Source organism: Silurus aristotelis (assembly GCF_946808225.1).
Source record: "Silurus aristotelis genome assembly, chromosome: 13".
NCBI classification, from domain to species: domain Eukaryota; kingdom Metazoa; phylum Chordata; class Actinopteri; order Siluriformes; family Siluridae; genus Silurus; species Silurus aristotelis.
This window is the reverse complement of record NC_139586.1, coordinates 28,166,016-28,193,505: the sequence shown is the minus strand read 5'-3', so window position 1 is coordinate 28,193,505 and position 27,490 is coordinate 28,166,016. Positions and strand designations below refer to the sequence as shown.

General features: G+C 41.1%; 1 protein-coding gene across 3 annotated transcripts in view; it reads left to right on the top strand.

The window, feature by feature from the left end:
* The first annotated feature begins 4,531 nt into the window (after positions 1-4,531).
* The window catches only part of LOC310735863 (phosphofurin acidic cluster sorting protein 2), a 76,851-nt gene continuing 53,892 nt past the window's right edge, over positions 4,532-27,490 (top strand). For 2 of the 3 annotated variants that reach the window (XM_083559087.1, XM_083559086.1), the window contains exon 1: positions 4,532-5,069. In XM_083559087.1, the coding sequence (XP_083415213.1) occupies positions 4,831-5,069 (239 nt within the window). In that variant the 5' untranslated portion in view covers positions 4,532-4,830. Of the gene's footprint in view, positions 5,070-6,003; positions 6,295-27,490 lie in introns of those variants that run through there. The other variant, XM_083559088.1, reaches the window with a different exon arrangement.

Here is a 27,490-nt window from a genome sequence, read left to right as displayed (position 1 = left end):
TTAACCTGCATTTGTGGATGACATGGCAAACAATGATTTCTGGAGGAGTTAATGAGCCCATGCAGTGATTTCCATTACAGAAACATGATGTTTTAAACCACAGCCATCCAATATTGATTTTGACCCTTGTTTCCTGTACACAGATATTTCTCCAGATTCTTTGAAACTTTAGATGATATAATGTGGTGTAAATGATGAGATATTTAACTGTTTTGCAATTTGATGTCGAGGAACATTATTCTGAGATTGTTCCACAACCTGTAGACAGAATCTCTCACAGATTTGTGAATTTCTGCCCATCTTTACTTTTGAGAGACTCTACCTCTCTAAGATACACTATTTATACCCAATCATCTTACTGACATGCTGTCAAACCTCATAATTTGCTAAATGTTTCATTTACTTTATTTACTTTTTTGTTGGCTCGTCCCAACTGTGAAATTTAAAATGTCCTAATTTTTCCCTTAAAATGGAATATAATTCTGGGTTTATACATTTGATATGTTTTGTATGTTCTATTGTAAATCATATTTATGTTTATACGTTTTGCAGTTCTTTGCATTCTGTTTTTGTTTACATTTTAATCAATAAAGTGCAACACTGCAACCATTTCTAAAAGGAGGGTAATCCCAGGGAGGTAAAATGAAATGCCAGTGATCCCATCCCATTCTCTCTGGACCTTACCGATCCACCCTGATGCCTTTACAGAGTTGAAAACCTCACCAATGATGGAAGTCTAATGAACGAATATTCGCTGCCATCCAGAAGAAGATACGTGAATAGATTCGAGCAGAAGAGCACTAAAAAGCTTTCTGATACCTCGTATGGAACTAGTTATTTATACATATGAAATGATGAAATGAACCACAGAATGTGCTCAGAGGACATTCTAGAACCAGAACCCTGGAGAATAAGCAGTTCTGCAGGCTCATTTGCTTCATCAGATAAATTCCATGGCACCTCGTCTCAGAGGCCGACCAGAAAAACACAGCTTCGAGACATTTTGTCCAATAGGTGGACTATTTCTTTACCAGTTTGTACAATCATACACCACACACACACACACACACACACACACACACACACACACACACACACACACACACACACATCTATAAATAACTCATTCATTAATTTCAAGTCTTTATTCAACAACTGCTCATTAATGACGTCAACGAGTCTTTAAATCTCTCATCCCGTGTTCTGGCTTCGACTCTGCTTTGTCCTGAACTCCAGTTCCTGCTACAGTCTGTTTGCTGATGGCTTCACTTTGTGTCTGCATCGTGGTATTGAGGTTGGTTTGCCTTTTTGACTCGTCTGCCTCAGACGTTCAATAAAAAAACAAACCAAACAGACCTGTATTTGCATCCCACACTGTCCCTGTCTGACACCAACCTAAAAGACCAGGACAAATAACACAGACAATACAGAGGTTTAAAAAAAATGAGAATAATAGTGAATGGAAATCAAAATAACACATGATTCTGATGTGAACACAATACCACTACAATACCTGTAGTCTTTATACAATCTGTAATAGAGCTCATCTCAAGTAGGCGATTTAGTATTGAAGCAAGATTTCACACCGTATACACTGTGGGACACCCGACTTTCACATCCGTATTCAATTAAATGCAATATTTTAACAATAAGACATTGTCGTAAAGCAGCTTCACAGGATTGAACGAGCTTCGTGTATTTAATCTGATGTGTATTTATCTCTGATGAGCAGTCTGGGGCGAGCGTGGAAAGAAAAAACTCCCATATATATATCGAGAAACCTGGACAGGAACCAGACTCAAAAAAGAGGAACCCATGCATATTTGGGTGAATGTGGTTCTTCCTGAAAAAAGTTGGAGGCACACATGTGTGAAGGTTGTCTTTGGATGCTGTGCCATAAAATTGTCCCTTCAATTGAACTGGGAGACCTATGCATAAACCAAGCTCCATGAAGATATGCTCTACATGGGTTCGTGTGGAAGATCTCCTGCTATAGAGCTCTGAACCTCAACCTGATTTTTCTCATATACATCAGTACCTGACTTTACTAACACCTGAATGAATCTCCACACATCTCCCCAACATCTGGAGAAACATTTCGCCAGAAGAGTATAGGGTTTGGAGTAAATGGAGAAAATGTGGAATGGGAGCGCAAAAAAAGAAGCACATACCAATCAAGGTGTCTACAAACTTTTGTGGAACTTGTATGAAAATGTTGCAGTTTGATCCCTGGAAAGGAATAAGCGTGGGAATATCCTGCTTTCTTCCCTAGTAAACAGGTTCTTGAAGGGTTTACACTGGTTGTTCCTGCAGGTGCAGGTTTGGATTGAGCTCTGCAGGAGTAGAAAGGATTCAACGTGTTGGTTGGTCTGTAACAGAAAATTACATGGAAAATTACATGGAAGCTGATGCAAAGGCTCATAAAGACACAAGGTGGCGCTTTATAACAAACCATAGAAGAGCAAGACTGTACCAAAATTGTGTAGGTGTATAGATTGACGTTCAGGGAACAGGAACCAGCATGGACATGAGGAAGACTTGGATCATTTGAGATTAGACATGCTAAATATTTGAGTGTTTTTAGTTCTGATTTTATAAACTTACTTTTTCAGGATGGTTTTCAGGTGAATTGTAATTTATTATTATTATTATTATTATTATTATTATTATTATTATTATTATTATTATTATTATTAATTTTGTAATATCTGGTAAAATGTATATTTTGCATTGTAAATCATTCATCCACAAATAAAACCTTGCAATTTGTACTGAAAGTGAATTATTCCTGAGAGAAATGTTGTCATTAGAAAAATCAAAAATTAATTAACAACAAAAAGAATGAAATTCTGTGGAGAAATTCCCTGTAAATTTATGCCCCTGCTTTTCATATGATGTGTATTTTGATTATGTTTCCTAGGGAAAGAAAGGAAACATGTACCCCTTTTCTTTTTTTTTTTTTCAGGTTAGATTTGATATTATATGATTAGGTTAAATGTAGATTTCCATTGTTTGTTTATATGGTGAAATTTAGCTGTTATCTTCTTTTAATAATTAAAATAACCCTACAAAATATTACTATTAAAAACAAACAAACACAGAAAACCAATGAACAGAATCACCATAATCCTCGAACCTCGAAACTCGCGACCTTCACACTCGTGACCTTGATAGTTCGCAACTTTTTCATTTGGATTAAAAGTTAAAACAGATAGTTGGCGAGAAGCCAAATTTAAATTATAATATATATTAAAATATAATAAATTGCATAAAAATATTTGAAAAACTATTTTATTATTTAATTATTCATTCAAAGCAGTAAATAAAACATTTCGGGGAGTAATTCACAATTGTTGTTGAGTTTACAGAACAGTACATGTTTAAATCCCCTTGAAAAAGGAAACATCAAAAGGAGAGTCAAATCTTCTTTTGATCTTCCAAATCCTTTTTTGGTCATAGGGGGTCATAGAACGTCGCCCTCGTGAGTTTCGTGGCTGCACTGTACACGTATTCGTACTAACATTTTTCGATACGGGGCTTTAAGTTCAGTACACACGTGTCCCGAATGCAGTCCAGAATGTCTGTTTCCCTCAGGAACGTATTAAGTGGCGGACCGTTTGTTTAGTCTCCGCCTTGCACTTTGAGCTCATTTTATTATGATTATTATTCAACTTGAAAACATAAACAACAATGCCAGAGGTATAAAAAACTAGAGTTAGCGCAGTGTCACTGCATCATAACGGATTCTTTAGCGGGTTTTTTTCAAGCTTCAAGAATTTCTCTTAAAATGAGAAAATCGTGGCCACATATCGAGTGAGGGAACGAATGAAGGACGGAAGAAATGAAGACATTTGTTAAAGTCTGCTGAATAAAAGTAAAACAGTTTTGAAAATGTTTATATTAAATGTAAAACACACACGTGGCTATTTGTGTCATATGTCATCCGATCGTATCTTCACGTTTCATCAAAAAAACAAAAAAAACAATTGAAGAATCAAAAACAAAGGTTTGTGGACACAAGATTCTTAGTGGAGATGAATTCATCCTCAAGGGTGTTAGTAAGATGTAGGTGATGTGAGGAGGCCTGGGGTGTGGTCATTGTTCACATTTATCATATACAATAGGGTTGAGAGCAGTAGCAGGAGATCTTCCACACCATCCCATGTAAAGCAAATCTGCATGGTTCATGGTGGAACAGGTTTCAAGTGAAGGGAAAAATCTTATGACAGTTTCCAAGTACAAGTGTGTGCCTCCAAAATTGTGCTAACATTTTGAGAAAGAACCATCATTCACCCTCTATTTGAGTCTGGTTCCTCCAAAGGTTTCTCAGACCATCTATGGGAGTGTTTCCTTGCCATGGTCATCCCAGACTCAGGAGATCTTTCACTTCATCCAATGTAAAGCATATCTTTGTGGAGCTGGATTTGTGCACAAGGAAGTTTTGTTCTTCTAGGATTGTCTTCTTCTTCTTCTTCGTGTATATAGGCAGCACGTGATTTGTCTAATGGATGCATCTGCCTCAAAGAGTGCCAATAGGGGATTCTAGCAGGGTTCCTACAAGCCCAGGAACACATGGCCCTCTGAAACCGTGGATCAGTGGCTCCACCAAGCGGCCACGCTCTAAAACCAGCTTGCACATTTTTGTCTTGAATGAAGCTCCGCCTCTGAGAGCGTCGGAGAAGATAAGCAGTGTGTAAGTGTGGATCTGAGTCCGAGATGATCCTCCAGCGAGGGGGTTAAGACGCGAGCGTGAGACCGCCAGGAGATCAGTGAGAGACAGAGACAGAGACAGAGGGCGGACACAGGTCGAGCCGGGAGCCGGGAGAGGCGATGATGGCGGCGGCCATAGAGAGAGGAGGGGTCCGGGCCGCCTTCATGAATCCAGGCACGGGAGGCGTCGGCGTCGGTGTCGGAGTCGGTGGTCTCGCACCGGGGGTCGGGCTCGCCGCTCCGGGAATCATGACTGGATCCGGGGCTGCAGCCTCGGGCTCTTCTGGTCCTCTTCCCGTTCCTATGAACCTTTTTGCGACGTGGGAGATCGACCGATCCTCCCCGAGCTGCGTGCCGAGGTACCGGAGCGCGTCTTTTGTCTCTGGATTGAAGTGAAAATTCGGTGTTTTAAACAGTGTGCATGCAAAGCCGGCGTGTTCTGCGCGTGCATGGAACGGGGTTCGGGTTGTGGGATTTGTCGGATTGTAGATTTCGGCGAGATCTTTTGCAGCGCGCGCCCCGAGTTGATTTCGCGTGATTGCGTGATTTTCACGGGCGCGGGTGCGGGCGCGCGAGACGCTTAATTAAATTGCGCGCAATTTTTTAATTACGCCTCAATTGGTTTTTTATTATTTGGCGCGCGACATTTGTTTGTTTATCCGTTTGAAGGTCTTTGGTGCGGGGAATGATACAAAAAAAAAAGTGCACAGAACTCGATTCGGATTCGGTCCTGTTTTCTAGTGGTTCTGGGAGTTTTTTCCGCCCACCCACCTACCAGCTCTTGGTGGATTGATGTGACCTAAATTTGGAGTGCCATCTCCCTGAGTCTCCCTGAGCCAAGCTGCTGATAACGGATTCGTTTTTTTGTATCCAGTTCGATGTTGCATTGTTGCTTTCAGCACGCGCACCATGTATTTGCAGCTCGCTCGACTAATAACGCGTTTATAACGCGTGCATTACGTGCTCATAATCCTCATCACTGAGATCCTGCATGTCTTGTAATAGCAGGCCAGAAGTTTTTGATTATTGGTTGCAGATGTCATTTCCCCCCTCCCTCTCTTCTCCTGCAGCTCTCTTCTGATATAACACTCCCAGGTTTCTTCTTTCATTAGAAAGAATAAAATCCCCACTTTTTTTCTTCTACTTCTTCTCATAAATCATAGCACTCATGTTTTTTTTTTTTACAGCTATAAACATACCTAAACAATTCGCTCATGCATCCTCCGCTGGTTAAAAAACGCTTGAGACGGATGTTTAGCCGCAACAACACCAAATTTATGCACTCTTCTTTTTTTTTTTTACGACATGCCATGCACCGACCGTCAGAGAATGTAGGAGGACCAGCGAAGGGCAGATTCTCAGAAATAAGAGACACTTTATACTCTGGAAGAGCTGGAATGAGGACAGCTGAGCTCTTCACGTCCGCAGGAGGAACGCTTGAAAGCTGACGCGGCTGGGATCTGCCTTGTCCCCGCTCGGTTTAACGTTTGCCAAACGTGGTAAAGCATGCTCCCGAGATACGATCTGTACACGCCTGGAGAACCGGGTCACGTGCGCCAGAACCTGAAGGATTGTTTCGTAAGAGTAAGTGAGTACGTTGGATGGATGGAACACCGGAATGCATGATGTTTCAGCAGACCTTTAAAAAAAAACAGTGCAGGTTTTGGGATCGGGGAGACACAAGAGCTGGCAGCAACGTTTGGCGACGCTGTTGGTTCAGAAGATCGTAATCTGAAGAGCTACAAGGGCACCCAGGCATAGTGTTGGGTTACAGTGGGATGTCCTTGGACCCAGGGGACACATTTTTTAGCTTGTCCCAGATGTGTCGAAGAACAGGCGAAGAATTCTTCCTGGCTTCTCCAGGATCCTGTGATGCTTGACAAAGAGGAATATCATGATCTTTAGACCTTTAAACCAAGATAGTGCAACCCTTTTATATAGATTTTCATTTGGAGAATATTCTCGGCTGCTGGGGCGGGTCCGGGGGGGCAGGGGTGGGTTGGCTGGTGGGGGGTTATGGGGTTGGGGGTTGTTAAGATTGTGCTGTAGAGACGTTCTTTTCGCAACTATTCCACGTTCATCCCTTGGTGGTATTTAGTCGCAACCTCCACTCTTAAATACTTATTCTTTTTCCCTTGATTTGACAGTGTTTTTTTTCCTTGCATTGCCAAACGCACCAGAATTCTCAGCAGGAAGAAAAACGATGTTGCAGATGGAGCCAGTAATAGATCAGGGCTTCCCGTAATTAACAGGTTGCCTAGATCACCTCAGCTAGCAAACAGCAGGTCGATTATTCATGCCGTTTCATTGGACTTTAATTGGTTCGGGAAAGCCGTGTTCCGCCATTATGTGTGATGGAGTAATGTTGCCTTGGGAAATGCTTTGCTGGCCAATTAGTCTTGGAGGAGATCTATGTTCTCACTCCCCGAAGCGAACCTCTACCCCCTGTCTCTTTGCTGTGGGACGCTGAAGGTTTTAGTGTTCAGGAGATGAAGATCTGCTCGGGAGGTGATGTGTTTTTTGAAATAAAAAGCACCAAGGAACGTTTTGGGATTTTTTTAATAAATTTTTTTTCTATCTGGCTTTACATTGCTCTGTGGATGTAACTGATGATACAGATTTTACACAAATCAATAACCGTTGTCTCCTGGGTATCTGTGAGAAGAACAGAAGAGATCTAAGGTCACAACAATTATGTATTTAAGAAGGTGGAACTGCGGTACAGCGGGTCGCACGAGACCAGGGTCTGAAATGATCTAATAAATAACATGTAGCTGAAGGCTGTATATTTATATTTATACAGTACTTTACTGTAATGTGTTAATAATGTAACAGTACATCATTTGGCAAAACAGCAATTTACACCACCGTAATGTAAAAAATTTACAGTCAGTATGTATGTGGGCGTGTACAAGCGCCGGAGGGCGGAGCTTGTCGGACTCTGTGTCATATCATCATCATAAGAAAGAAAAAAAATCACTAGTCGAACCCTCGTAATTTGGGGAGTATTTATATATTTATACGTAAGTAGTCCTGGGGTGCAGTCAGCGTTCGCGTTCATCATGTTCCATAAGTTTGGAGCACATTGTCATGGGGCTTTGTGATGCTGGAACGGGTTTGGCTCTCGTAGGTCCGAAGGAAGAGAAAATGTTAAAAACGCGAGCACATCGCATGACGTTGAACTGTGTGTGGAACTTTGTGGAACATTTTGGGGAAAAATGGATCTGCTGTGTTCTTCCTGGGACACACTGAGGAGAAAGTGGTTATTAAAGATGAATAAATGATGAACGAACAAGCGCACATTGTTCTACGAAGAGCATAAGCATGTCGCTGCTTGTTATGTCATCCAACGCATTGCCTCGCTATCAGACGTATAACCTTCGGGTTGCAGGTTGATGTCTACATGAAGCTGCGATATCCTGTTAGCTCTTCGTCAGAGTGGGAAACAATCTTTAAGATAGAGCTGAATGATCTCGAGATGATTTCATTTTTGATTACGACTCGGATTTCCTTCTTCAATGCCAGATTTGGTGTTTTTTTTTTAGTTTTTCTTTGAGATGATCTTCCTCACCTGTCAGGATTGGAGTGAAATTAAATGAAAGGAGAAAGAGAGCTGGTGGAATCACCGCTGCACCATGTTACGCCCCGAAATCAGTTCCATAAACCGTTACTTGCTTTCTAACTTTTAGTGAATTCTTCCTCACCCTAATCAACCACCCCCCCCTCCCCCCAAATGAGTTGTTGGACTTAGAAATAAAAAAACAGCGCCGGTGGTTCCAAACAAGTATGTTGAGTTGTTTTTAACAATTAACAATTTAGTAAAAGAAATTAAGGCAAAAGTTGACTTAAAAATTTCAAACCCAAATTCCGTAAATATAAACCTTTCAGATTTGCCCCTTATTAGTTCTTTGTATATTTTACTTAAAAATGTTCGTTCAGTACGTAAGGTGGAACACGTTTTTATCTATTTAATTTACTATTTCTCTACAAGCGCAAAACTAATAAATAAATACAAGCATTTTCTTTGCAAGCTTTTGTAATTGACTAATTTTCAAGAAATTGTCTCAATTTGAATTTCGCTGGTCCAACAATCAAATCACAACAACACCATTTTGGTTAATTGTGAAACTGCCGTTAAATATTTGTATATCCAGCATTGGACTGTAAAAAAATAAACGTAATTCGTTACTGTAGCATTTTTTTTATTTTTACGTATTTTTGTACTTTACTGAAGTATTTCCTTTTGGGGAGATTTTTACTGTAACTTTACTACATTTCAAAGTCAAATATTGAACTTTTTACTCAACTACGTTTTGCGAAATCAGTCGTTCATTTTTATTAACGAGGATAAAAAAATGTTACTGGTCAAACACGCAGCAATCCACCAATCAGGGTTAAGTGTCACCAACATACAGTTGCATCAGTTCAACAACAATAAATAATAACTCCAGACTGGACCTTAAATCAGTGTTTGAGTCATTATTATCATTCTATTAATAGATCAGTGTGCTGAGAGTCACATTCGAGTCTTTTTACATAAACTGAGTTGATGAAGTAAAGAGTCCTATTATAAAAAAAATCATAACAGGAACATTATATTTATAATAAATAATTTTTAATGCAAAAACCTTTGTACTTTTACTCAAATGAAAGTTTAAAATGAGTAGAACCGAGTAGATCTACTTTAACTCAACTACATGGTACTTCATCTACCACTTTCAATAAAAAAATTTTTTTTTATTTAGAAAAATTATAAAAAAGTTAATGTTTTGATATTTCCAAACTTTTAAGCCATCTGTAAAGGAAATGTAATTTTGTTGTAAACAACCACAAACAATAAAAAATTCAAAGTTCTTTACAACTTTGCCCTCAAAAGCTATAGAACCCCAAGTTTTGACATTTAAAATTTTGGTGGCAAACATTTGGTCAACAATCGTTCGTGCTTTCGTTTTTTTCGTCTGTCGTCAATTCTTTTCCATTCCGTTGCTTCCTCCGCCTTCATGTTTATCGGATTTTATTGGGTGTAACAATGTAAAGTTGCAACAAAATGCTTGTTAAGTGAAGCCGACATTATTCAATTGTAGTAGAAGTAACACGGTTAACTGACCATAATTTAGTTACTTGCATTCTTTATTATTCTAAACAACGGTGGGTTTTAGTAAATAAACAATGGCGAAAGCTCGTTTTTTTGGAGTGTGGGTGTTGCTCGATAATGAGCTAATCTGATTCCTTTGGAGATTTTCATCGACGCAAAACGTCCTCCTTAACCGTCCCGAAACTCTCCTGAGGTATTTTACAGCAATGACCTTCTCTGCTCATGTCGCCGATCTGTACCTGTTCATGATTCATTATATAGGATTTTTTCTGGGCTGAATGTTTTATTTTTATCTAATGGTTCTTCGGAATGATCTGACATGAGCTCTGTTTGATTTTACTAACATCGAGTCAACTGGAAATGGTGGTTAAACAGTCAGTTGTTAGAATAGGTTTTTTAAGTGAAATCTTAATGCCGTGTGAGTTTATTTGAGTTGCTTTATAAGCGCACTGGTCCTCTGGATTTGGATTTGTTGTAATGTGAGAAGTGCATGAGGAACTGTTGGAGCTCGGCTGCGTCGCTGGCCTCAACAGGCATCGGTGGAATGGTAAAAAAATACTCCTTTAAATCAGAAGCATGTGGCAGACTTTTCCTGCTTGCTCTCATGGTGTCAGAGCCTGAGGCAGAAAGGGTCTTATCCGGGGAGGAGAACATCGTGTGGGGTTTGCTTGCATTTCGTTCGCTGTAATTAAATATGGATCAGCTCTGGTTATGTTTCTGAAGTGTGTCTTTGGTAATATATATATAACGTTACATTGAAGCACAAAACTGAGGACATTTGGGTGAATTGTGAAAGTTTCACAATCATGAACATCTGATAACTTCTAAGGTCAGAACAATGTACAATAAGTCTAATTTGATACGATATGTTGGTGTCTCGATACGATACGTTTTTTGGTTCTTTATAAAAAAATGCATTGGTTAAAAGCATGATAGTCCTAGTTTGGACATTTTGGGACATTCGGTGAAACAAAAACTGGAATGTAAGCCAAGCTTGCACTGGTGTGACTCACAGGGACTTTTCTCATTAATCTATTCCCAAACTCCAGGCCTTAAATATTTGGGGGGATTTTCCTGCTTGAAGAAATATGGGTTTGATTAATGCTGCATTCGAGGCAAAGTTCCAACTTGTAATTCCTTTTCTTAAAACAGTACAAACGCTCTGAAAACAACACAAAATCTGCTTTTTTTATTACAGCACAGTGAAATTCTTTTTTCCCCAAGGGTGATAGACACTGGGGCTACTGGGGCTTGAACCCCTGGCCTTCTGAGCAGAAACTGAGAGACTTAACCACTGAGTAACCACATGCCCTGAAGGTGTTTGACTCGTCCTCATAATGGCTCTTTTCTAATAATAATAATAATAATAATAATAGTAATACAAAAAACCCAATAACAATACCAGATTGTGAGCTGAGATTTAAATTCACACATTTATTCCCTGATCCAGAGCAATTTACAATGATCTCAGTCATACAACTGAGCAGTTGAGGGTTAAGGGCCTTGCTCAAGGGCCCAGCAGTGGTAGTGGGATTTGAACTTGCAACTTTCTGATCAGGGGTTCAATATTGAAACATCTGAGCTTCCTCATCCCTCAAGTTTAGCATATAGTAGATTCATCCTACATCAAGCTGGAAGCTGGAACAGATTTGGGTCTCCTAAAAGGCTGTAACATGCCATCTGTGTAATAGTACCAGTGTTGGAGAACTGATGGAGGGAGGAGGAAAAAACAACAACAAAAAAAAAACAACCGAACTGGCAATAACGGAGAATTCTGTGTTTCATGAAATGAGGACGAACAAAGCTATAATTCATCTGCTGATGTGTTCAGATAGCTTTGTTTTTCTGCTGCGTCATCAAAGAACATTCTCTCCAATGCCATAATTCATCATTTCCGTCTCTCGTATTTGTAACTGTAATATGAGGTTTGCGTAATCCTGTTCCGCCGTCTTATCCGTTGGCTTTCAGAAGACCGGGTCTGGTCGTCATGGCAGTAAACTGGGACCATGTCACGTTACACGTTCTTACTCCACCGATCTAAACCAGATAAACAGTAAAAGGTAAACCAGGTTCAAGCAGGTTATACGAGGGGGTATCAAAAAGCTTATCACCTTCAAAATAGTGATCTTGCACAGCAATACAGCGCCCCCTGTGTTCTGGAGCGTGTTCTGGTAATCTTTTTTTCGTAGCGTGTCAAGCACGTTCTGGATCTCGGACCTTCGTGCTGCATTTGTTATAAAAAAACTGCTATAAAATAAATGCTAATTTAGTAGCTGTTAATGTTCTATTTCTAAACTTCAAACACTCGCACAAACATCGACTGAAATTGCAGTATGGGAAAAAGAGCGAACATGAGCGAGCAGCTTAGCAACAAGCTAACCAAAAAACAAAGTAGCATTAGCAAAGCACTAGCCGGCTAGACATTTGCCAGAATTCATCGAGAACATCGATCAATATCTTTTCAAAACTGCTTCACCAACCACCATGTCTGTACATTATTACTGAATTGAATGCTAACAATGCTAATTGGCCAAAAGTTTTTGGACACCTGACCTGCCATTATGTGCTTCTTTTTTTCTTTTTTTTTAATCCCTTTCCACATTTATTCCCTTAGTATAAGCTCCACACTTCTGGGTAGATGTTCCACTATGTTTTGTGGAGATTTTTGGGAGATTCCTTCAGCTATAAGGGTGCTAGTAAAGTCAATGCTGGAACAGGTTTGCTAGTTGAAGACAAAACTTTGCTACTGCAACCACAGACTTTGTGGAACAGTTTGTGAAGAAAACCAAGTTTTATCTAAAGATAAGCTGTTGTAGCGAGAGAACTTCGTTAACGGAAAATAGACCAGTGTTTTCCAAATTTTCATTATCTCCATCTGTACTGTGCATGTGTGTGCGTGTTTGTGCGTTTGTGTGTGTGTGTGTGTGTGTGTGTGTGTGTGTGTGTGTGTGTGTGTTATCATCGAGAATCACTGTGACTTTTTATCGCATTTTTATGTACAAAGAAAAAGAAAAAAAAAACCTGTTACCTCAGAAACTCATTTAGAATGTGACCAAACAGGAGTCATTATATCAGTGAGGGAATAAGACCTCAGTCTCGTCTCTGCAGGAGACAAATTTCATTTACAAGTATTGGGACGCCTGACTTTTCCAGCCAGATGCGGTTCTTCTGAAACCTGCTGTGGAGAGCAGAACAGCTTTGGGATGAACACTGAGTGAACCTTCTCACTTTCTCACCTACATCAGTACCTGACTTGACTCGCGCCCTTGTGAACGAATCTCCACAAAAACTCCACAAAATCTAGCTAAGCATCTTCTCAGAGGAGTGGCGCTCATTCTAATGGGAAATGGAGATTAAATGTGGAATAGGATGTTCAAAACGCACAAAATCTTTTACTCGGTTGTCCACAAACTTTTGATCCGTTTAGCATTGGAGTATTTAGTTTGAATTCAGTAAGAAAATATATAGTGTTCTTGGTGGAGCATTTATGAAAAGATCACCAGTGTGAGAATCTACTGGAACATCTTCTCCGAAGAGTGAAGATCATTATAACAAGTGAATAATTTTCTGAAACTAGACACCAGGCTAATACTGTAGATCTTCTCACATTGTCCTAACACACGAGGAGAAATGTTGAAACATCTCCTAGTTCTGACAGATGATGAAATGATGCCTGAAAACCACTCACACCCTGCTGTTTGTTTCCATTTTTCTTCGCTCGTTAAAATTCACACGTCGAGAACCAGCCGGAAATCAATCATCATGAAACCGAACTCGGCTTCATCAAGGAGAAGAGCTTCCCATTCCGAGAGAGATTTGTTCTACATCATTGCCGTAGGGGGTTTACAGAGAGAGTAAACTGAGAAAATCTGTCCACATCTCCCTATTCTAATCACCTCCACTCTTTTCAGAAGATGTTCCACTAGATTTTTTCGGAGATTTCTGTGGAGATTTGTTCAGACACAAGAGTGTTATTAAAGTCCGGTACTGATGAAGGTGGGAAAGTGAGAAGTCCTGGGGGTGCAGTCAGCGTTCATCCCAAAAGGTGTTTCCGGTCTCTATAGCAGACCGCTGAAGATCTTCCAAGATCTCCACACTCATGTAAAGCACATCTTCATGGAGCTGGTGCTTCTTTGTGCGCTTTGTGTCATGACGGAACAGATTTGTGGCTCCTAATTCAACTGAAGGGAAAATTTACTACTTTGAACCTCATCCTCAACCTCAAGATTAAGTACAATTGCGTGAGTCCAAGTTTTGAGAAGAACCACATATGGGTGGAAAAGTCAGGAGTCCCAATACTTGTTTCCCAATTCTGTGTGCCTCTGGTTTTACTAATGAACTTTACTAAAACCCTTGTGTGTGAAAAAATCTCCACAACATCTATTGGAACGTCTTCCCAGAAGAGTGGAGGTCACTGTAAGAGTAAATGAAGACTGAGATGTTCAAAAAGGAGCACATTCATTTCTTATGCTCGTGTGTCCACAAACTTTTGGTACTTTTGGTTTGAGTGTATCCTGTTCAGATTGATAGTGAAGTGTGTGGTGTGGAGAAACATCTCGCTCGCTTCTTACACAGACGTAGCCATGTTTGTGTGTCGGGATTCAGCAGGTGGAGAAAAACATACGTCCTGGTTTCCACATGATCCGTTTCCTCTGCAGGAAAGAGCTCAGTGGAGCCATTTCCTCTGGATCTCCCCACCAGCTGTGTGTGTGTGTGTGTGTGTGTGTGTGTGTGTGTGTGTGTGTGTGTGTGTGTGTAGGCAGGGAGAGTCCCTGGCTTTTATCAGAGAATTCCACAAGAGAAAAGGAGAGAGGGAGTGAAAGAGTCGTGTATAAAGAGAGAGCACTCTGACACTAAACAGCTGGATCAGAATGGAATAATCGCCTCTCTCTCTCTCTCTCTCTCTCTCTCTCTCTCTCTCTCTCTCTCTCTCTCTCTCTCTCTCTCTCATTTTGTTTAGCACTCTGTTGATGTGAAAGTGCTGTCTGAAGGTGTTAGTGTTGGGTTGCATTCCTTTTTCATGTCAGGAAAACTCAGAGAGTGCTTGTCCCTTTTGTGACTTTGATGCCAAATGAAAGAGCATTAGTGTGTGTTTGTGTGTGTGTGTTTTAGTGGTGTGTCTGTGTGTATGTGCATGTCCACGTTGTGTCTTTGTGTATCTGTGTGTGTGTTTTTGTGTTGTGTCTGTGTATATGTGTGTCTGTTTGTATATATGTGCTGATGTCTATGTATTTGTGTGTCTCTATATTTCCGTGCATTTAAGTGTGTGTGTGTGTGTGTGTGTGTGTGTGTGTGTGTGTGTGTGTGTGTGTCTCTGCATGTGTGTGTTGATGTCTGTGTGTGTATGTGTGTGTCTGTATGTATATGTGTGTGTGTATATGTGTGTGTCTGTATGGATGTTGAGTCTGTGTGTATATGTGTGTGTCTGTATGTATATCTTGAGTCTGTGTGTATATGTGTGTCTGTATGGATGTCTTGAGTCTGTGTGTATGTGTGTGTCTGTGTGTATATGTGTGTGTCTGTATGTATGTCTTGAGTCTGTGTGTATGTGTGTGTGTGTCTGTGTGTATGTCTTGAGCCTGTGTGTATGTGTGTGTCTGTGTGTATGTCTTTATTCTGTGTGTATATTTGTGTCTGTATGTATGTCTTGTGTTTGTGTGTATATGTGTGTGTCTGTATGTATGTTCTTGTATATCTGTGTGTATATGTGTGTGTCTGTATGTATGTTCTTGTATGTCTGTGTGTATATGTGTGTCTTTATGGATGTCTTGAGTCTGTGTGTATGTGTGTGTCTGTGTGTGTGTATGTGTGTGTCTGTATGTATGTCTTGAGTCTGTGTGTATATGTGTGTCTGTGTGTATGTCTCGAGTCTGTGTGTATATGTGTGTGTCTGTGTGTATGTTTTGATTCTGTGTGTATATGTGTGTCTGTATGTACAGTATGTCTTGTGTTTGTGTGTATATGTGTGTGTCTGTCTGTATGTTTTGATTCTGTGTGTATATGTGTGTCTGTATGTATGTCTTGTGTTTGTGTGTATATATGTGTGTGTCTGTATGGATGTTGAGTCTGTGTGTATATGTGTGTGTCTGTATGTATGTCTTGAGTCTGTGTGTATATGTGTGTTTGTATGGATGTTGAGTCTGTGTGTATATGTGTGTGTCTGTATGTATGTCTTGAGTCTGTGTGTATATGTGTGTCTGTTTGGATGTCTTGAGTCTGTGTGTATGTGTGTGTCTGTGTGTGTGTGTGTGTGTGTGTGTGTGTGTGTGTGTGTGTATGTGTGTGTCTGTGTGTATGTTTTGATTCTGTGTGTATATGTGTGTCTGTATGTACAGTATGTCTTGTGTTTGTGTGTATATGTGTGTGTCTGTGTGTATGTTTTGATTCTGTGTGTATATGTGTGTCTGTATGTATGTCTTGAGTCTGTGTGTATATGTGTGTCTGTTTGGATGTCTTGAGTCTGTGTTTATGTGTGTGTCTGTGTGTGTGTGTGTGTGTGTGTGTGTGTATGTGTGTGTCTGTGTGTATGTTTTGATTCTGTGTGTATATGTGTGTCTGTATGTACAGTATGTCTTGTGTTTGTGTGTATATGTGTGTGTCTGTGTGTATGTTTTGATTCTGTGTGTATATGTGTGTCTGTATGTATGTCTTGTGTTTGTGTGTATATGTGTGTCTGTGTGTATGTCTCAAGTCTGTGTGTATATGTGTGTCTGTATGGATGTCGAGTCTGTGTGTATCTGTGTGTGTCTGTATGTATGTCTTGAGTCTGTGTGTATATGTGTGTCTGTTTGTATGTCTCAAGTCTGTGTGTATATGTGTGTCTGTATGGATGTCGAGTCTGTGTGTATCTGTGTGTGTCTGTATGTATGTCTTGAGTCTGTGTGTATATGTGTGTCTGTGTGTATGTCTCAAGTCTGTGTGTATCTGTGTGTGTCTGTATGTATGTCTTGTGTTTGTGTGTATATGTGTGTCTGTGTGTATGTCTCAAGTCTGTGTGTATATGTGTGTCTGTATGGATGTCGGGTCTGTGTGTATCTGTGTGTGTCTGTACGTATGTCTTGAGTCTGTGTGTATATGTGTCTGTATGTATGTTCTTGTATGTCTGTGTGTATATGTGTGTCTGTATGTATGTCTTGAGTCTGTGTGTATATGTGTGTGTCTGTGTGTATGTCTCGAGTCTGTGTGTATATGTGTGTGTCTGTGTATGTCTTGAGTCTGTGTGTATATGTGTTTCTGTATGTATGTCTTGTGTTTGTGTGTATGTCTGTATGTATGTATGTATGTCTTGAGTCTGTGTGTACATGTGTGTGTCTGTATGTATGTTCTTGTATGTCTGTGTGTACTTGTGTATGTGTGTGTATTTGTATGTCAGTTTGTGTTTTGTTTCTCTGTGTATTTTATCTGGAGAAGTGCTTTTGGAGTAAAGCTTTGAAGTGACGACATCAGAGGTTTATCAGTTTCTGTTTGTGTGTGTGTGTGTGTGTGTGTGTGTGTGTGTGTGTGTGTGTGTGTGTGTGTGTGTGTGAGTGAGAGGTTGTTAGCTTTCATAAATCCGTGTCCTATCCCCGTCCTGTCAGCACTGTCATGTACTCACTGCTGGGTGAGTGTGGATGTTCAGTGCACAACACACACACTGTTTCTGGGTCAGTGGTGGACCTCAGGCGTAACGGAAGCCACCTAAGAAGCTTAATGTTCTACAATTAGCTCGACCGCAACACAGGCAGAGAGTCGCAGAAAAGCTGCTCGGATGTCAAGAAGGACCAGAAACCACGAGCGATGGAGGCTAAGCCACAGGATTGTGCTGTCCTCACATTGTTGTCTCATGAGGCAGCGTGTGAGAAGATCTGGGAGATCGCTCGAGAATGATCATTTGATAATATCCAAACAGTGTGGTATTCTTAAATGAGGAATACCACTGGAATGATCATTATTCATGAGTAATTTGAATTAGAATTAACCTTCCCAGTTTCTCTGAGATGTTTCACTAGATTTTGTGGAGATTCAAAGACACACAAAGGTGTTAGTAAAATCGGGTACTGATGCAGGTGAGGTGAGGAGGTCTGGGGTGCTCTATAGCTGGAGATCTTCCACATCTTCCATCTACATGTGAAACATATCTTCATGGAGCTGGCCGGAACATGTTCGGGTCTTCTAGTTCAAAGAGAAGAGATCAATTCATGCTCGTCCAAAAAACATCTAATACAATCGTGTGCCTCCAGCTTTGTCTTAGCAGTTTGGTGAAGAACCTCGTACGGTTGTAGAAGTCACGTGTCCCAATACTTTTTGTCCATACAGTGAATATTTGTACAGTATCATAATACGGTATTGATTAAGATGTCGTATTGTATGAAAGCGAACAGAAATGGATAAAAAACGTGTGTGGAGCTTTTGTGTAGAATCACGTTTCCCAGTGTATCCCATAATTCCCTGTGTGTTAGTCAGCATTCTCTGTTTACAATCAGACATTTACATTCCTGGCATTTGGGAGACGCCTTTACCCCCTTCAACTACTACTAAGGAATAAGAGCCGGTGCTGAGATTCGGACTGTTGTGCGATTGCTTTGTGTGTTGTGTTGACTTTTATTACAGTACATTGTTGAGTGAAGCATGACATCACTCCGGCGCATGTTAGCCAGGGAGTGTGTGGCACAATCGACATCACTTCCTGCGTGAATCATTTCCTGCTGATAGGTCGGTGCATGTGTGAGTGTTAGTGAGAGAAAGTTGGTCCAGTGGGAGCATGCCCAGCTGTGTGTGTGAGTGTGTGTGCCTGTGTGTATGTGTGTGTGTGTTGGGGGCATGAACTTGGCCTTTGCGCGACGGAGACACACCAGGGCGCAGTCTGCTGAGTCAACAAGTATTTGTTCATTTATATAAAGATCAGCGGGCTTTCAGGCTCTACTGCTTTGTTTACAGAGTCACCACACACACACACACACACACACTTAGATTTCGACGTAGGATTTTTCGATCTCACGATGACAATAGATATACGACAAAACTGCATATACTTTACATTTTGCGCGGCATGCAAACGTAGTAGCATTAGCTCCGCCCTCCATTTACAAACCACTGCCACATACATAAATATATACTGTAAAGTTTATAAAGTACGGTAAATCAAACTGTATTGTTTTGCTCAGTTATCTAGTGTAAGAAGTGAAATTATTAAGAGATTACGGTATACTACTGCATACACGTCACCGTTCTTTAAGGCTGCGTCTACACCATTCCAGCTACATAAACGTCTAAAAACGTTCCACTTTTTTCCCCGCGTCTTACCGGCTACGACATATTTAAGTAACGATATTAATTACCACTTTTGCTTTGCTCGAACGGAAATCGCGAATCCTTTTGCATTTGCGTTGCTGATGCTTTACACGGATAGCTGTCAATCAAGTGTCAGGGGCGGGACTATATCTTTGGTCGTGTTTGTATTACGAAGTGACGTCACTTACAATCGATGGCCAACAGGGGAAATAGCAGTAATAGAGAATTTTGAGAAGATCCCCTCGTAACTTCTATAAAATATAGTAAGTCGAGACATAAACCGACTGTCTTAAATTTATTACATCTCTGCCATCTGGCTGGTGCCCCAATCCAAAGCGATTTGGGGTAAAGGGCCGTTCTCAGGGGCCCAGCAGTGGCAGGTTCTGGGGTTCAAACTCCAGATTGCTTCTTTTCAAACCTCAAAATCATGTACACGTGAAAAGCACGTGGTTTGCAGTCCGCAGTCGAAGTGCAGGAGAACGCTAGAGACATCTGAAACACATCTAATGCTGCGATTCCAAGCATGAGGAGACAGCTGCTGGGCTTGGAGCAGAGCCGCTCGAAAAACAATCTCCCTGCCCTTAACTGAAGCGGTGATAAACAAGCACGTGTGCGCCAGGATGAGGCGAGCGTGCGTCACTGCATACGGCGTTCTGGTTAAGCCTTCGTGAAACCAAATTCGCAGATTCGAGGAACCCGGGGCGAGGGCAGGAGATGACATCATGGCGTCTCACACGTGTTTAAAAAAAGCACCGTAACCCTTTAAAGAAGAGGGAAATGAAAGTAGTGCAGGTATCCAGACAGAAACGCACGCCGACGGACATGTGGATCGAACGATTGAGCCGCGTGTCGAGCCGTTTGTCAGACGCCAAATCCGTTTCCTCCTACTCAGGGTTTTAACGTTTCACGTAAACCGCTCACGTGCGAATGTTATAACACAGGATCACAGTTTCGCAATCCTCCAGCAGCCTGAGATTTTAGTCTATAGCACGACATTGTGTAATCATACTGTATAACCACATTATCATATAGTACACTGTTTATCCAATTAAAATAGACTGTATATCTCCAAAAGTTTATGGACACCTGAGCAGAACATTTACACAGCGGTGGACAGTAAGGAAGTAAATGTAATCCGTAGCTTTTTTTATCTGTATTTTACTGAAGTGTTTCCATTTGGGGAGACGTTTACTTTAAATTCGCTACATTTCAAAGTCGAGTTTCTCACTTTTTACTCAAATACATTTTGTCGTTACTTCTTATTTAAAAGTGAATAAAAACGTAACTGGTTTCACCAATCAGGGTCGAGCGCACGCTCTGTTTTGCACTCGAGGGCTTTCCTCAAGGGCCCAACAATGGTGTCTGGGTGGTGCTGGGATTTAAACGTACAACCTTTTGACCACAGTCAGCGTGAAAAAAGGAATCCTGGTGAATAGGAGTTCAGAGCCCTGTAGCAGGAGTTCTTCCACTCCAACCCATATCTTCATGGAGATGGCTTTGTGCACAGGAACGTTCCAATTTTCTTTTTTCCATTTTAGTGGAGGTATTAAACTTCTAAAAGGGGATTCTGCTTGTGATTTTCGAGACTTGAAGTCAGGCTTTCTATGGGGCTTTTAACTGCAAGCTTCATACATGGTTCTCAGGATGGTTCCTTCATGCATAGGTGATAAGCAAAGAACATCTCATTCCAGGTTTATTCCCAATTTGCTGTTATAAAAAGCTCCACTCTTCGTGGAAATATTGGAGGTTAGATTTTGAAGTGTGGAGGTGAGAATTTGTTCTCAGTCCACCTCATGGTGAGCCCAGGGCTGATGTTAAGTGAAGAGGTCTGGCATGCGCTCGGTTCTCAAACTCATCCCAGAGGTGTTTAGTGGGGTTGAGGAGATCAGGGCACTGTTCGGGACACTCCAATTTTACCATGTTTTCATGGAGCTTGCTTTGTGCACAACTTTGTGGCAGCAGTTTATAGAAGACCAACGTGTCTATCGCTTTTTTTCATAACCCAAACTGTAAGTTTATGAGGACAAACGGGTGAAGACAAGCAGTTAGACATAGAGCAAAGTGTACATGTGCTCACCAGAGGAACCAACCTACTTCCTTTAAAGTTTTGTGTTTTTTTTTTTTTTTCAAGGTAAAGGAGAACTAATTGTAGGTAGGAACTAAAAGTTGTGATTGAGGAACTGAAGAAACCTCACACCCACACGTAGCAGCAGGTTGTTCCGAGGAATCGCTCGAGACACTCCTTCAGATTTTCCCGTGACTCGGGTTCATACCTGCGTCACACACTCGTGCAGGTTGTGAGTTGCTGTAGGGCAAAAGTGTTGGGACACCAACTTTTCCAGCCATGTGGAAGTTGGACTAGATAAGGGCATCTACCATATTCCATAAATGGGAATGGAAAAATGTGGTTCTTCCCCAAACGTTACAGATGTTTTTGGATGCTCAAGCATTACATTTTCTCTTGACTTGAACTAAGAGTTCAACCGGACTTAAACCGGATGAGTGTGAACTCTGACTGGCCTCCTCACTTTCTCACCTACATCAGTACCTTCCTTTCCTAACATCCTTGTGGCTGAATGAATCCACAAAAATCTCCACAAAATCTAGTGGAACATCTTCCCAGAAGAGTGGAGGTTATTATAAGAGCAAATGGAGACAATGTGGAATGGAATGTTAAAAAAAACCCCACAGAATTGGTCCATATAGTTCTATATGGCGTTCATCTTGAACCATCCAAACATCACGTAAGAATTCTACACTTCTGATTACTACTGTCCTATTTTTACGATCGTGATTGCCCATGTGCCCGACTGGTGTTTAGAATAAGAGCCCTGGCGCTGTTCCTGCTGTATCTGACAGGGATTCCTGAACAGGAAATGCCTGAACTGAGGTATAAGAAAGATCCGAGGAGGGCTCTGTTTAACAGCTGCCAGGCGGTTCAGAGATTCCCGCTCGTAGTTTTAACAGATAGATCTCACGATATAGCGCCCGAGGGTCTTACAAGAGCATCTGTCCATTTTGCAGAGTGCAAAAAAAAGTAGTCCTCATTATGGACAGATCTAAAAGTTTATGACAAAAGATCATTGAGGTTTTTTTTTACCATTCAGAACCTCTACACTATACTGCCAAAAGTATTTGGACACCCGGCTTTTTTTCACCCGTATGTGGTTCCACCACAAACTTGTTGACGTGTAGGACGCGTTTGGATGCCCTGGCATTTCATTTTCCCTTCAAATAGGAGACCCAAAACTGTTCCAGGATGATAATATCTCTAAAGCCAGCTCCATAAAGATATGCTACACATGGGATGGAGAAGAAGATCTCCTGCTATAGAGCTCCAACCCTATTAAATCTCCACAAATCTCCACAAAATCTAGTGGAACATGAAACCAAGAAGAGTGAAGCTTCTTATTAGAGGTCGATCGATTCATCGGTTTTGCTGATTAATCAGCACAGATAATTGCTGTAACTTGGCAAAAATCCATACCAATAGTTTTTCCGGGTAGCGTCTGAAATGGTCTGCTAACCAACATAGATATCTGTATCGTTAAAATCCATTGTTTGACCCCTAGATATTACAAGAGCAAATGGGGACTAAATGTGGAATGAAATGTTCAGAAAGAAGCACATACCAACCGTACTATTATGCACTTCCTCTGAGATTGTCACGATTCAGCTCTTGAGGTGAAAAGCGTTTGACATGATCTCTTCCATCAATGATTGGTTACTCTAGCTGTAAATGAGAACATCTCTCCACCCTATCCAGACAGCACGGCCGATTCCGAACCCTTGCTTTCATCACCAATGTTCAAACGTGATCCCCTACACGCAGTCTGATGTGTAGCTACTAAACCTTTCATCCAATGAAAAGTCTAAATCAGTATTCCGAAACAGTGCTCTTTACCCCAGTTTTGACCTTCTACTCTAATCCTGTCCCCAAATTCTGTGAATGGGAATCGGATGCAGTGCAGCCCTCAGGCTTTAACACCAGAGCACAATCACATTAGCAGGCCAGTCACTGTCGTCATTTCAGCCAAAGTCGATCAATCTGACCCATTACAGCGGGGTGAAGGAGAGCCGAGAAGCTAAACTGTGCTTTTTAGAGAGCCATTACGGAGCAGACACCAGCGATTACTGCATTTTGCTTACACATTGTGCCGCGTGCAGTCTGCACCGCTGCTATAAATGACTCTTGGCTCGCAGCTCTTTTACATTAAACGATTGTAATATGGTTACAGAGTCTGTGAGCGATCTCGATAATGAAAGGATGAGGAAAGGTTTCAAACCGTAACCACAATGATTAGATGATGAAACAGTTTGTTTAGTGTTTGATGCTGCTGGAAACAGCTGGCCTTCGGGCTGCTGCGAGTGGCGGGTGCTTGGACCGCCCAAATCACTGTTTCTAGTATATTTATTACCTCTTTATCCGTGTAAAGCTGCTTTGATACCATTTCAGTTGTTAAAAGCGCAAATAAAAATGAATTGATTTGAATATTAAATTTTTTTTAATTTTAATGTAATAGTTGTTCAATAATTTTTCATTCCATATCCATGTTTCTTATTGGTTTTGTGGCTATTATTTGTCATTTTACATATATTTTAGTTACATGCCTGGGCCCCTGAGCAAGGCCCTTAACCCCAAAGCTGCTCAGTTAAATGTAAGTCAACCTGGATACAGGTTTCTGCCAAATGCCATAATTGTAAATATACAAAATTCTAATGGTGGCAACGTGTAAAAAAGATCATATCGCGATTCTCAAAGACATTTTACAATACACATTATGTATTAGCTCATAAGTTTCCTCAGAAAAAGGTTCAACCAAAAGATGGACAGCTGACCACAAGATTGATGAACATCCCGTTTCACACCGAGTCTCTATTTGCTCTTATCTTCTTCTTCTTCTTTCGGCTGCTCCCATTAGGGGGTGTCAGATCGGATCATCCGTCTCCATACCACCCTGTCCTCTACATCTGCCTCTTTCACACCAACTACCTGCATGTCTTCCCTCACCACATCCATGAACCTCCTCCTTGGCCTTCCTTTTTTCCTCCTACCTGGTGGCTCCATGTCCCTCCTCTGCACATGTCCAAACCATCTCAATGTCGCCTCCCTCACCTTGTCACCAAAACGTCCTACATGCGCTGTCCCTCTAATAAACTCATTTTTAATCTTGTCCATTTGCTCTTATAACGACTTATAATAGTTAAAATCTCCATCTGTACTATAAATGGACCAATAAATTAAACACCTGACCTTCAAATTGGTATTTTTGTTTCTACAGTAACTTCTACTCTTCTGGGAAGATGTTCCATTAGATTTTTTTTGGAAGATTCATTCAGCCATGAGGGTTTTAGGAAATTCAGGTCGTGATGGAGGCGAGGTGAGGAGGCCTGGGGTGCAGTCAGCCTTCACATTCATGTTCAGTAGGGTTGTGTTCAGACCTCTATAGCAGGAGATCCTCCACTCAAAGCATATAGAGCATATCTTCATCTGGCCATCAGATTTGTATCATTACAAGAAGTTAGAGACAGAGAAAGAGAGAGACAGAGAGAGAGACAGAGAGAGAGAGAGAGAGAGAGAGAGAGAGAGAGAGAGAGAGGGAGTAGGCTACAGGCACTTCTTAAGTATTTATAGAACTTGTATTTTGCGAGCTTGTAACCAGGACAGTGGGCAGAATTTATGACCTGCAGCTGCATACAGTGTGTGTGTGTGTGTGTGTGTGTGTGTGTGTGTGTGTGTGTGAGTGAGTCAGTGTGCACCTAAAAGCACATGGTCAGCGCAGGTTTCTGAGTATAGAGTTGCACAGATTTGTGCTTTGGCGTCATGCTGTGATTAATTAAACAGGGTTCATTTCACCCTCCAGTTGTCACCGTCAGTGTTCGACTGCTCCTGCCTCACTTTCCTGAACAGACCCGGACTCCTGGGAGGAGTCTCATCATTTCACAAGCGTGCTCAGAAATCTGATTGTGTGTGTGCGTGTGTGTGTGTGTGTTACTCGAATGCGTCAGCATGTTCTGGGTGCATCCCCTGGTGAATGGGGCAGGCAGGATATCATTCATTTTTGTCCTTGAAGGCGCATCACATAGATAAGACAAGAAAACAGGCTTTGTGGCTGTCTACAGGATATGTGTGTGTGTGTGTGTGTGTGTGTGGAAGTACAGTGATGTGGTTGCGAGCAGGGTTGCAGGGTTTGTGCCGTGTTGTGCAGCGGTTTGCTGACTGGAGGCCTGAACATCTGTTTAAACATTTAGCACAGCAAAGCATAAATCGGTTCCTTCAACATGAATGAATGGTAAATTTATTACACGTTTTTTTTACAGGTGCAGCTGGTTGAAAACGCTGCAGATTTTCAGCGCAGCTATCCCGGCCAGGATCCAATATCAGATTTGCTGATAAAACTCAAAATTCTATTCAGATTCTAATGAGCGTTCTGAGAATCCCATTTCCACACCGAGTCTCTGTTTTTCTGTTATAATATGCTCCACTCTTCTGGGAAGATGTTCCACTAGATTCCAGAGTCTACATGTGGAGCCACGAGGGTGTTAGCAAAGACAGGTACTGATGTAGGTGATGTGAGGAGGCCTGGGGTACAGTCAGCGTTCTAAATTAGGAGATCTTTCACATCTTCCAAGTCCATGTAAAGCATATCTTTATGGAGCTGGCTTTAGGAGCATTGTCATGCTGGAACAGGTTTGGGTCTCTTAATTCAAGGGGAAAATGTCACGCTAGGGCGTCCAAACACATCCCGAACAGTTGGATGAAGAACCACATATGGCTTGAAAAGGTCGTGTGTCTCAATATACTTTTTGCAGTTCAGTGAGCTGAATGGTTAGAAATGGCAGGGGACCACCAAATGAGAGAAATTGTCAAAACCCTTTTATAATTATTGACTCAATGACAATAATCGTTTGTCGATTGCCAAACCTTTGCAGAACCCTTAACAGATGATGATCCACGTTTGATTGAACGTTATGACCTTGTTCTCCTTCAGATCTGTCCAAAACGAGGAGGAAAATGTACCACCTTGTACCACATCCAAACATGTCCTAAACAATCGTGTGCCTCCAACTTTGTGGTAACAGTTTGGAAAAAAAGCACATCTGGCTAGAGAAGTCGGGTGTCTGAATACTTTTGGACACACCGCGTGCTGTGTAAACAATACGCCGTCTTCGTAGGAGCGTTTCTCGTGTCTTTGTTTTCCCCGGTGTGTGTGTGTGTGTGTGTGTGTGTGTGTGTGTGTGTGTGTGTGTGTGTGTGTGTGTGTGTGTGTGTGTGTGTGTTTTGCTGCTGCTGGATGAGTCACACAGTGTTTGAAGAAACTCTTTACAAGCAGTGACTGCAAGTAACCAGCGTTATCGTGAAGGACGTCTCATTGTCTTATTGAGGGAGAGAGAAAAAATGTTGATATTTATCGTTCTCTCGAATCTGTTGTATTTATTTATTTATTTATTTATTTATTTATTTATTTATTTATTTATTTATGCACCAGCAACAATGACGTCCTGCATTTCTCCAGTTTCTGAAAATCACCATCTGCCCTCTTCTGCATACATGATCTTTAAGATGTTTCGTATCGGTTATTGTCTCCGATTCAAAGAGGAGGAAGTGATGACTGAGTGAAGTGAGTGATCACTGTTTTTGAGCAAATTAAAAACTATATGGACAAAAGTTTGTGGACAGCGGGCCATAAGATTGCTATGTGCTTCTTTTTGTGCATCCCATTCCACATTTAGTCTCCATTTGCTACTCTTCTGGGAAGATGTTCCACTAGACTTTGTGGAGATTCTTTTAGCCACGAGGGTAGTGATGTATGTGAGGTTGAGGTTGAGTTCAGAGCTCTATAGCAGGAGATCTTCCACATCTTCCAAACCATTTAAAGCATATCTTTATGTAGCTTTCGTTGTGCGCAGGAACAGGTTTGGGTCTCCTAGTTGAGGTGATAGACGTATTCTGGTGCAATCCAGAGACATCCAATATTCGACTGATTCATCGGTTGTGCTGATTATCAGTTGAAAAATCCATGCGGATAGTTTTTCCTGGCTTCCAGTCTGCTGTTGTTACGAGAGCAGCCTCTAGAGGCGAATGACTGACACCACGTGCTGTTGGTGTTTTTTTTTTTTATACATGAGAATGCGTGCTGCACGGAGAGCGCTATATTATAATAATTATTTATTCCTTTTTTATAATAATATTATATTTATTAATGAATACATTCATATTTATTTCATTTAGCATATGCTCACGATTCATGATTAAAAATTTTTTGGTAATAAAGAACTATTTTACATGGAGTGTTTGTTGTTGTTAGCAACCTAGCTATCGGTATCTGTAAAATCCACTATCAGCCCATATGGTGTCTTTTGGCCTTTACTGCACTAGAGAAATAAAAGTGAAATATAGTGATGATTGTGAAG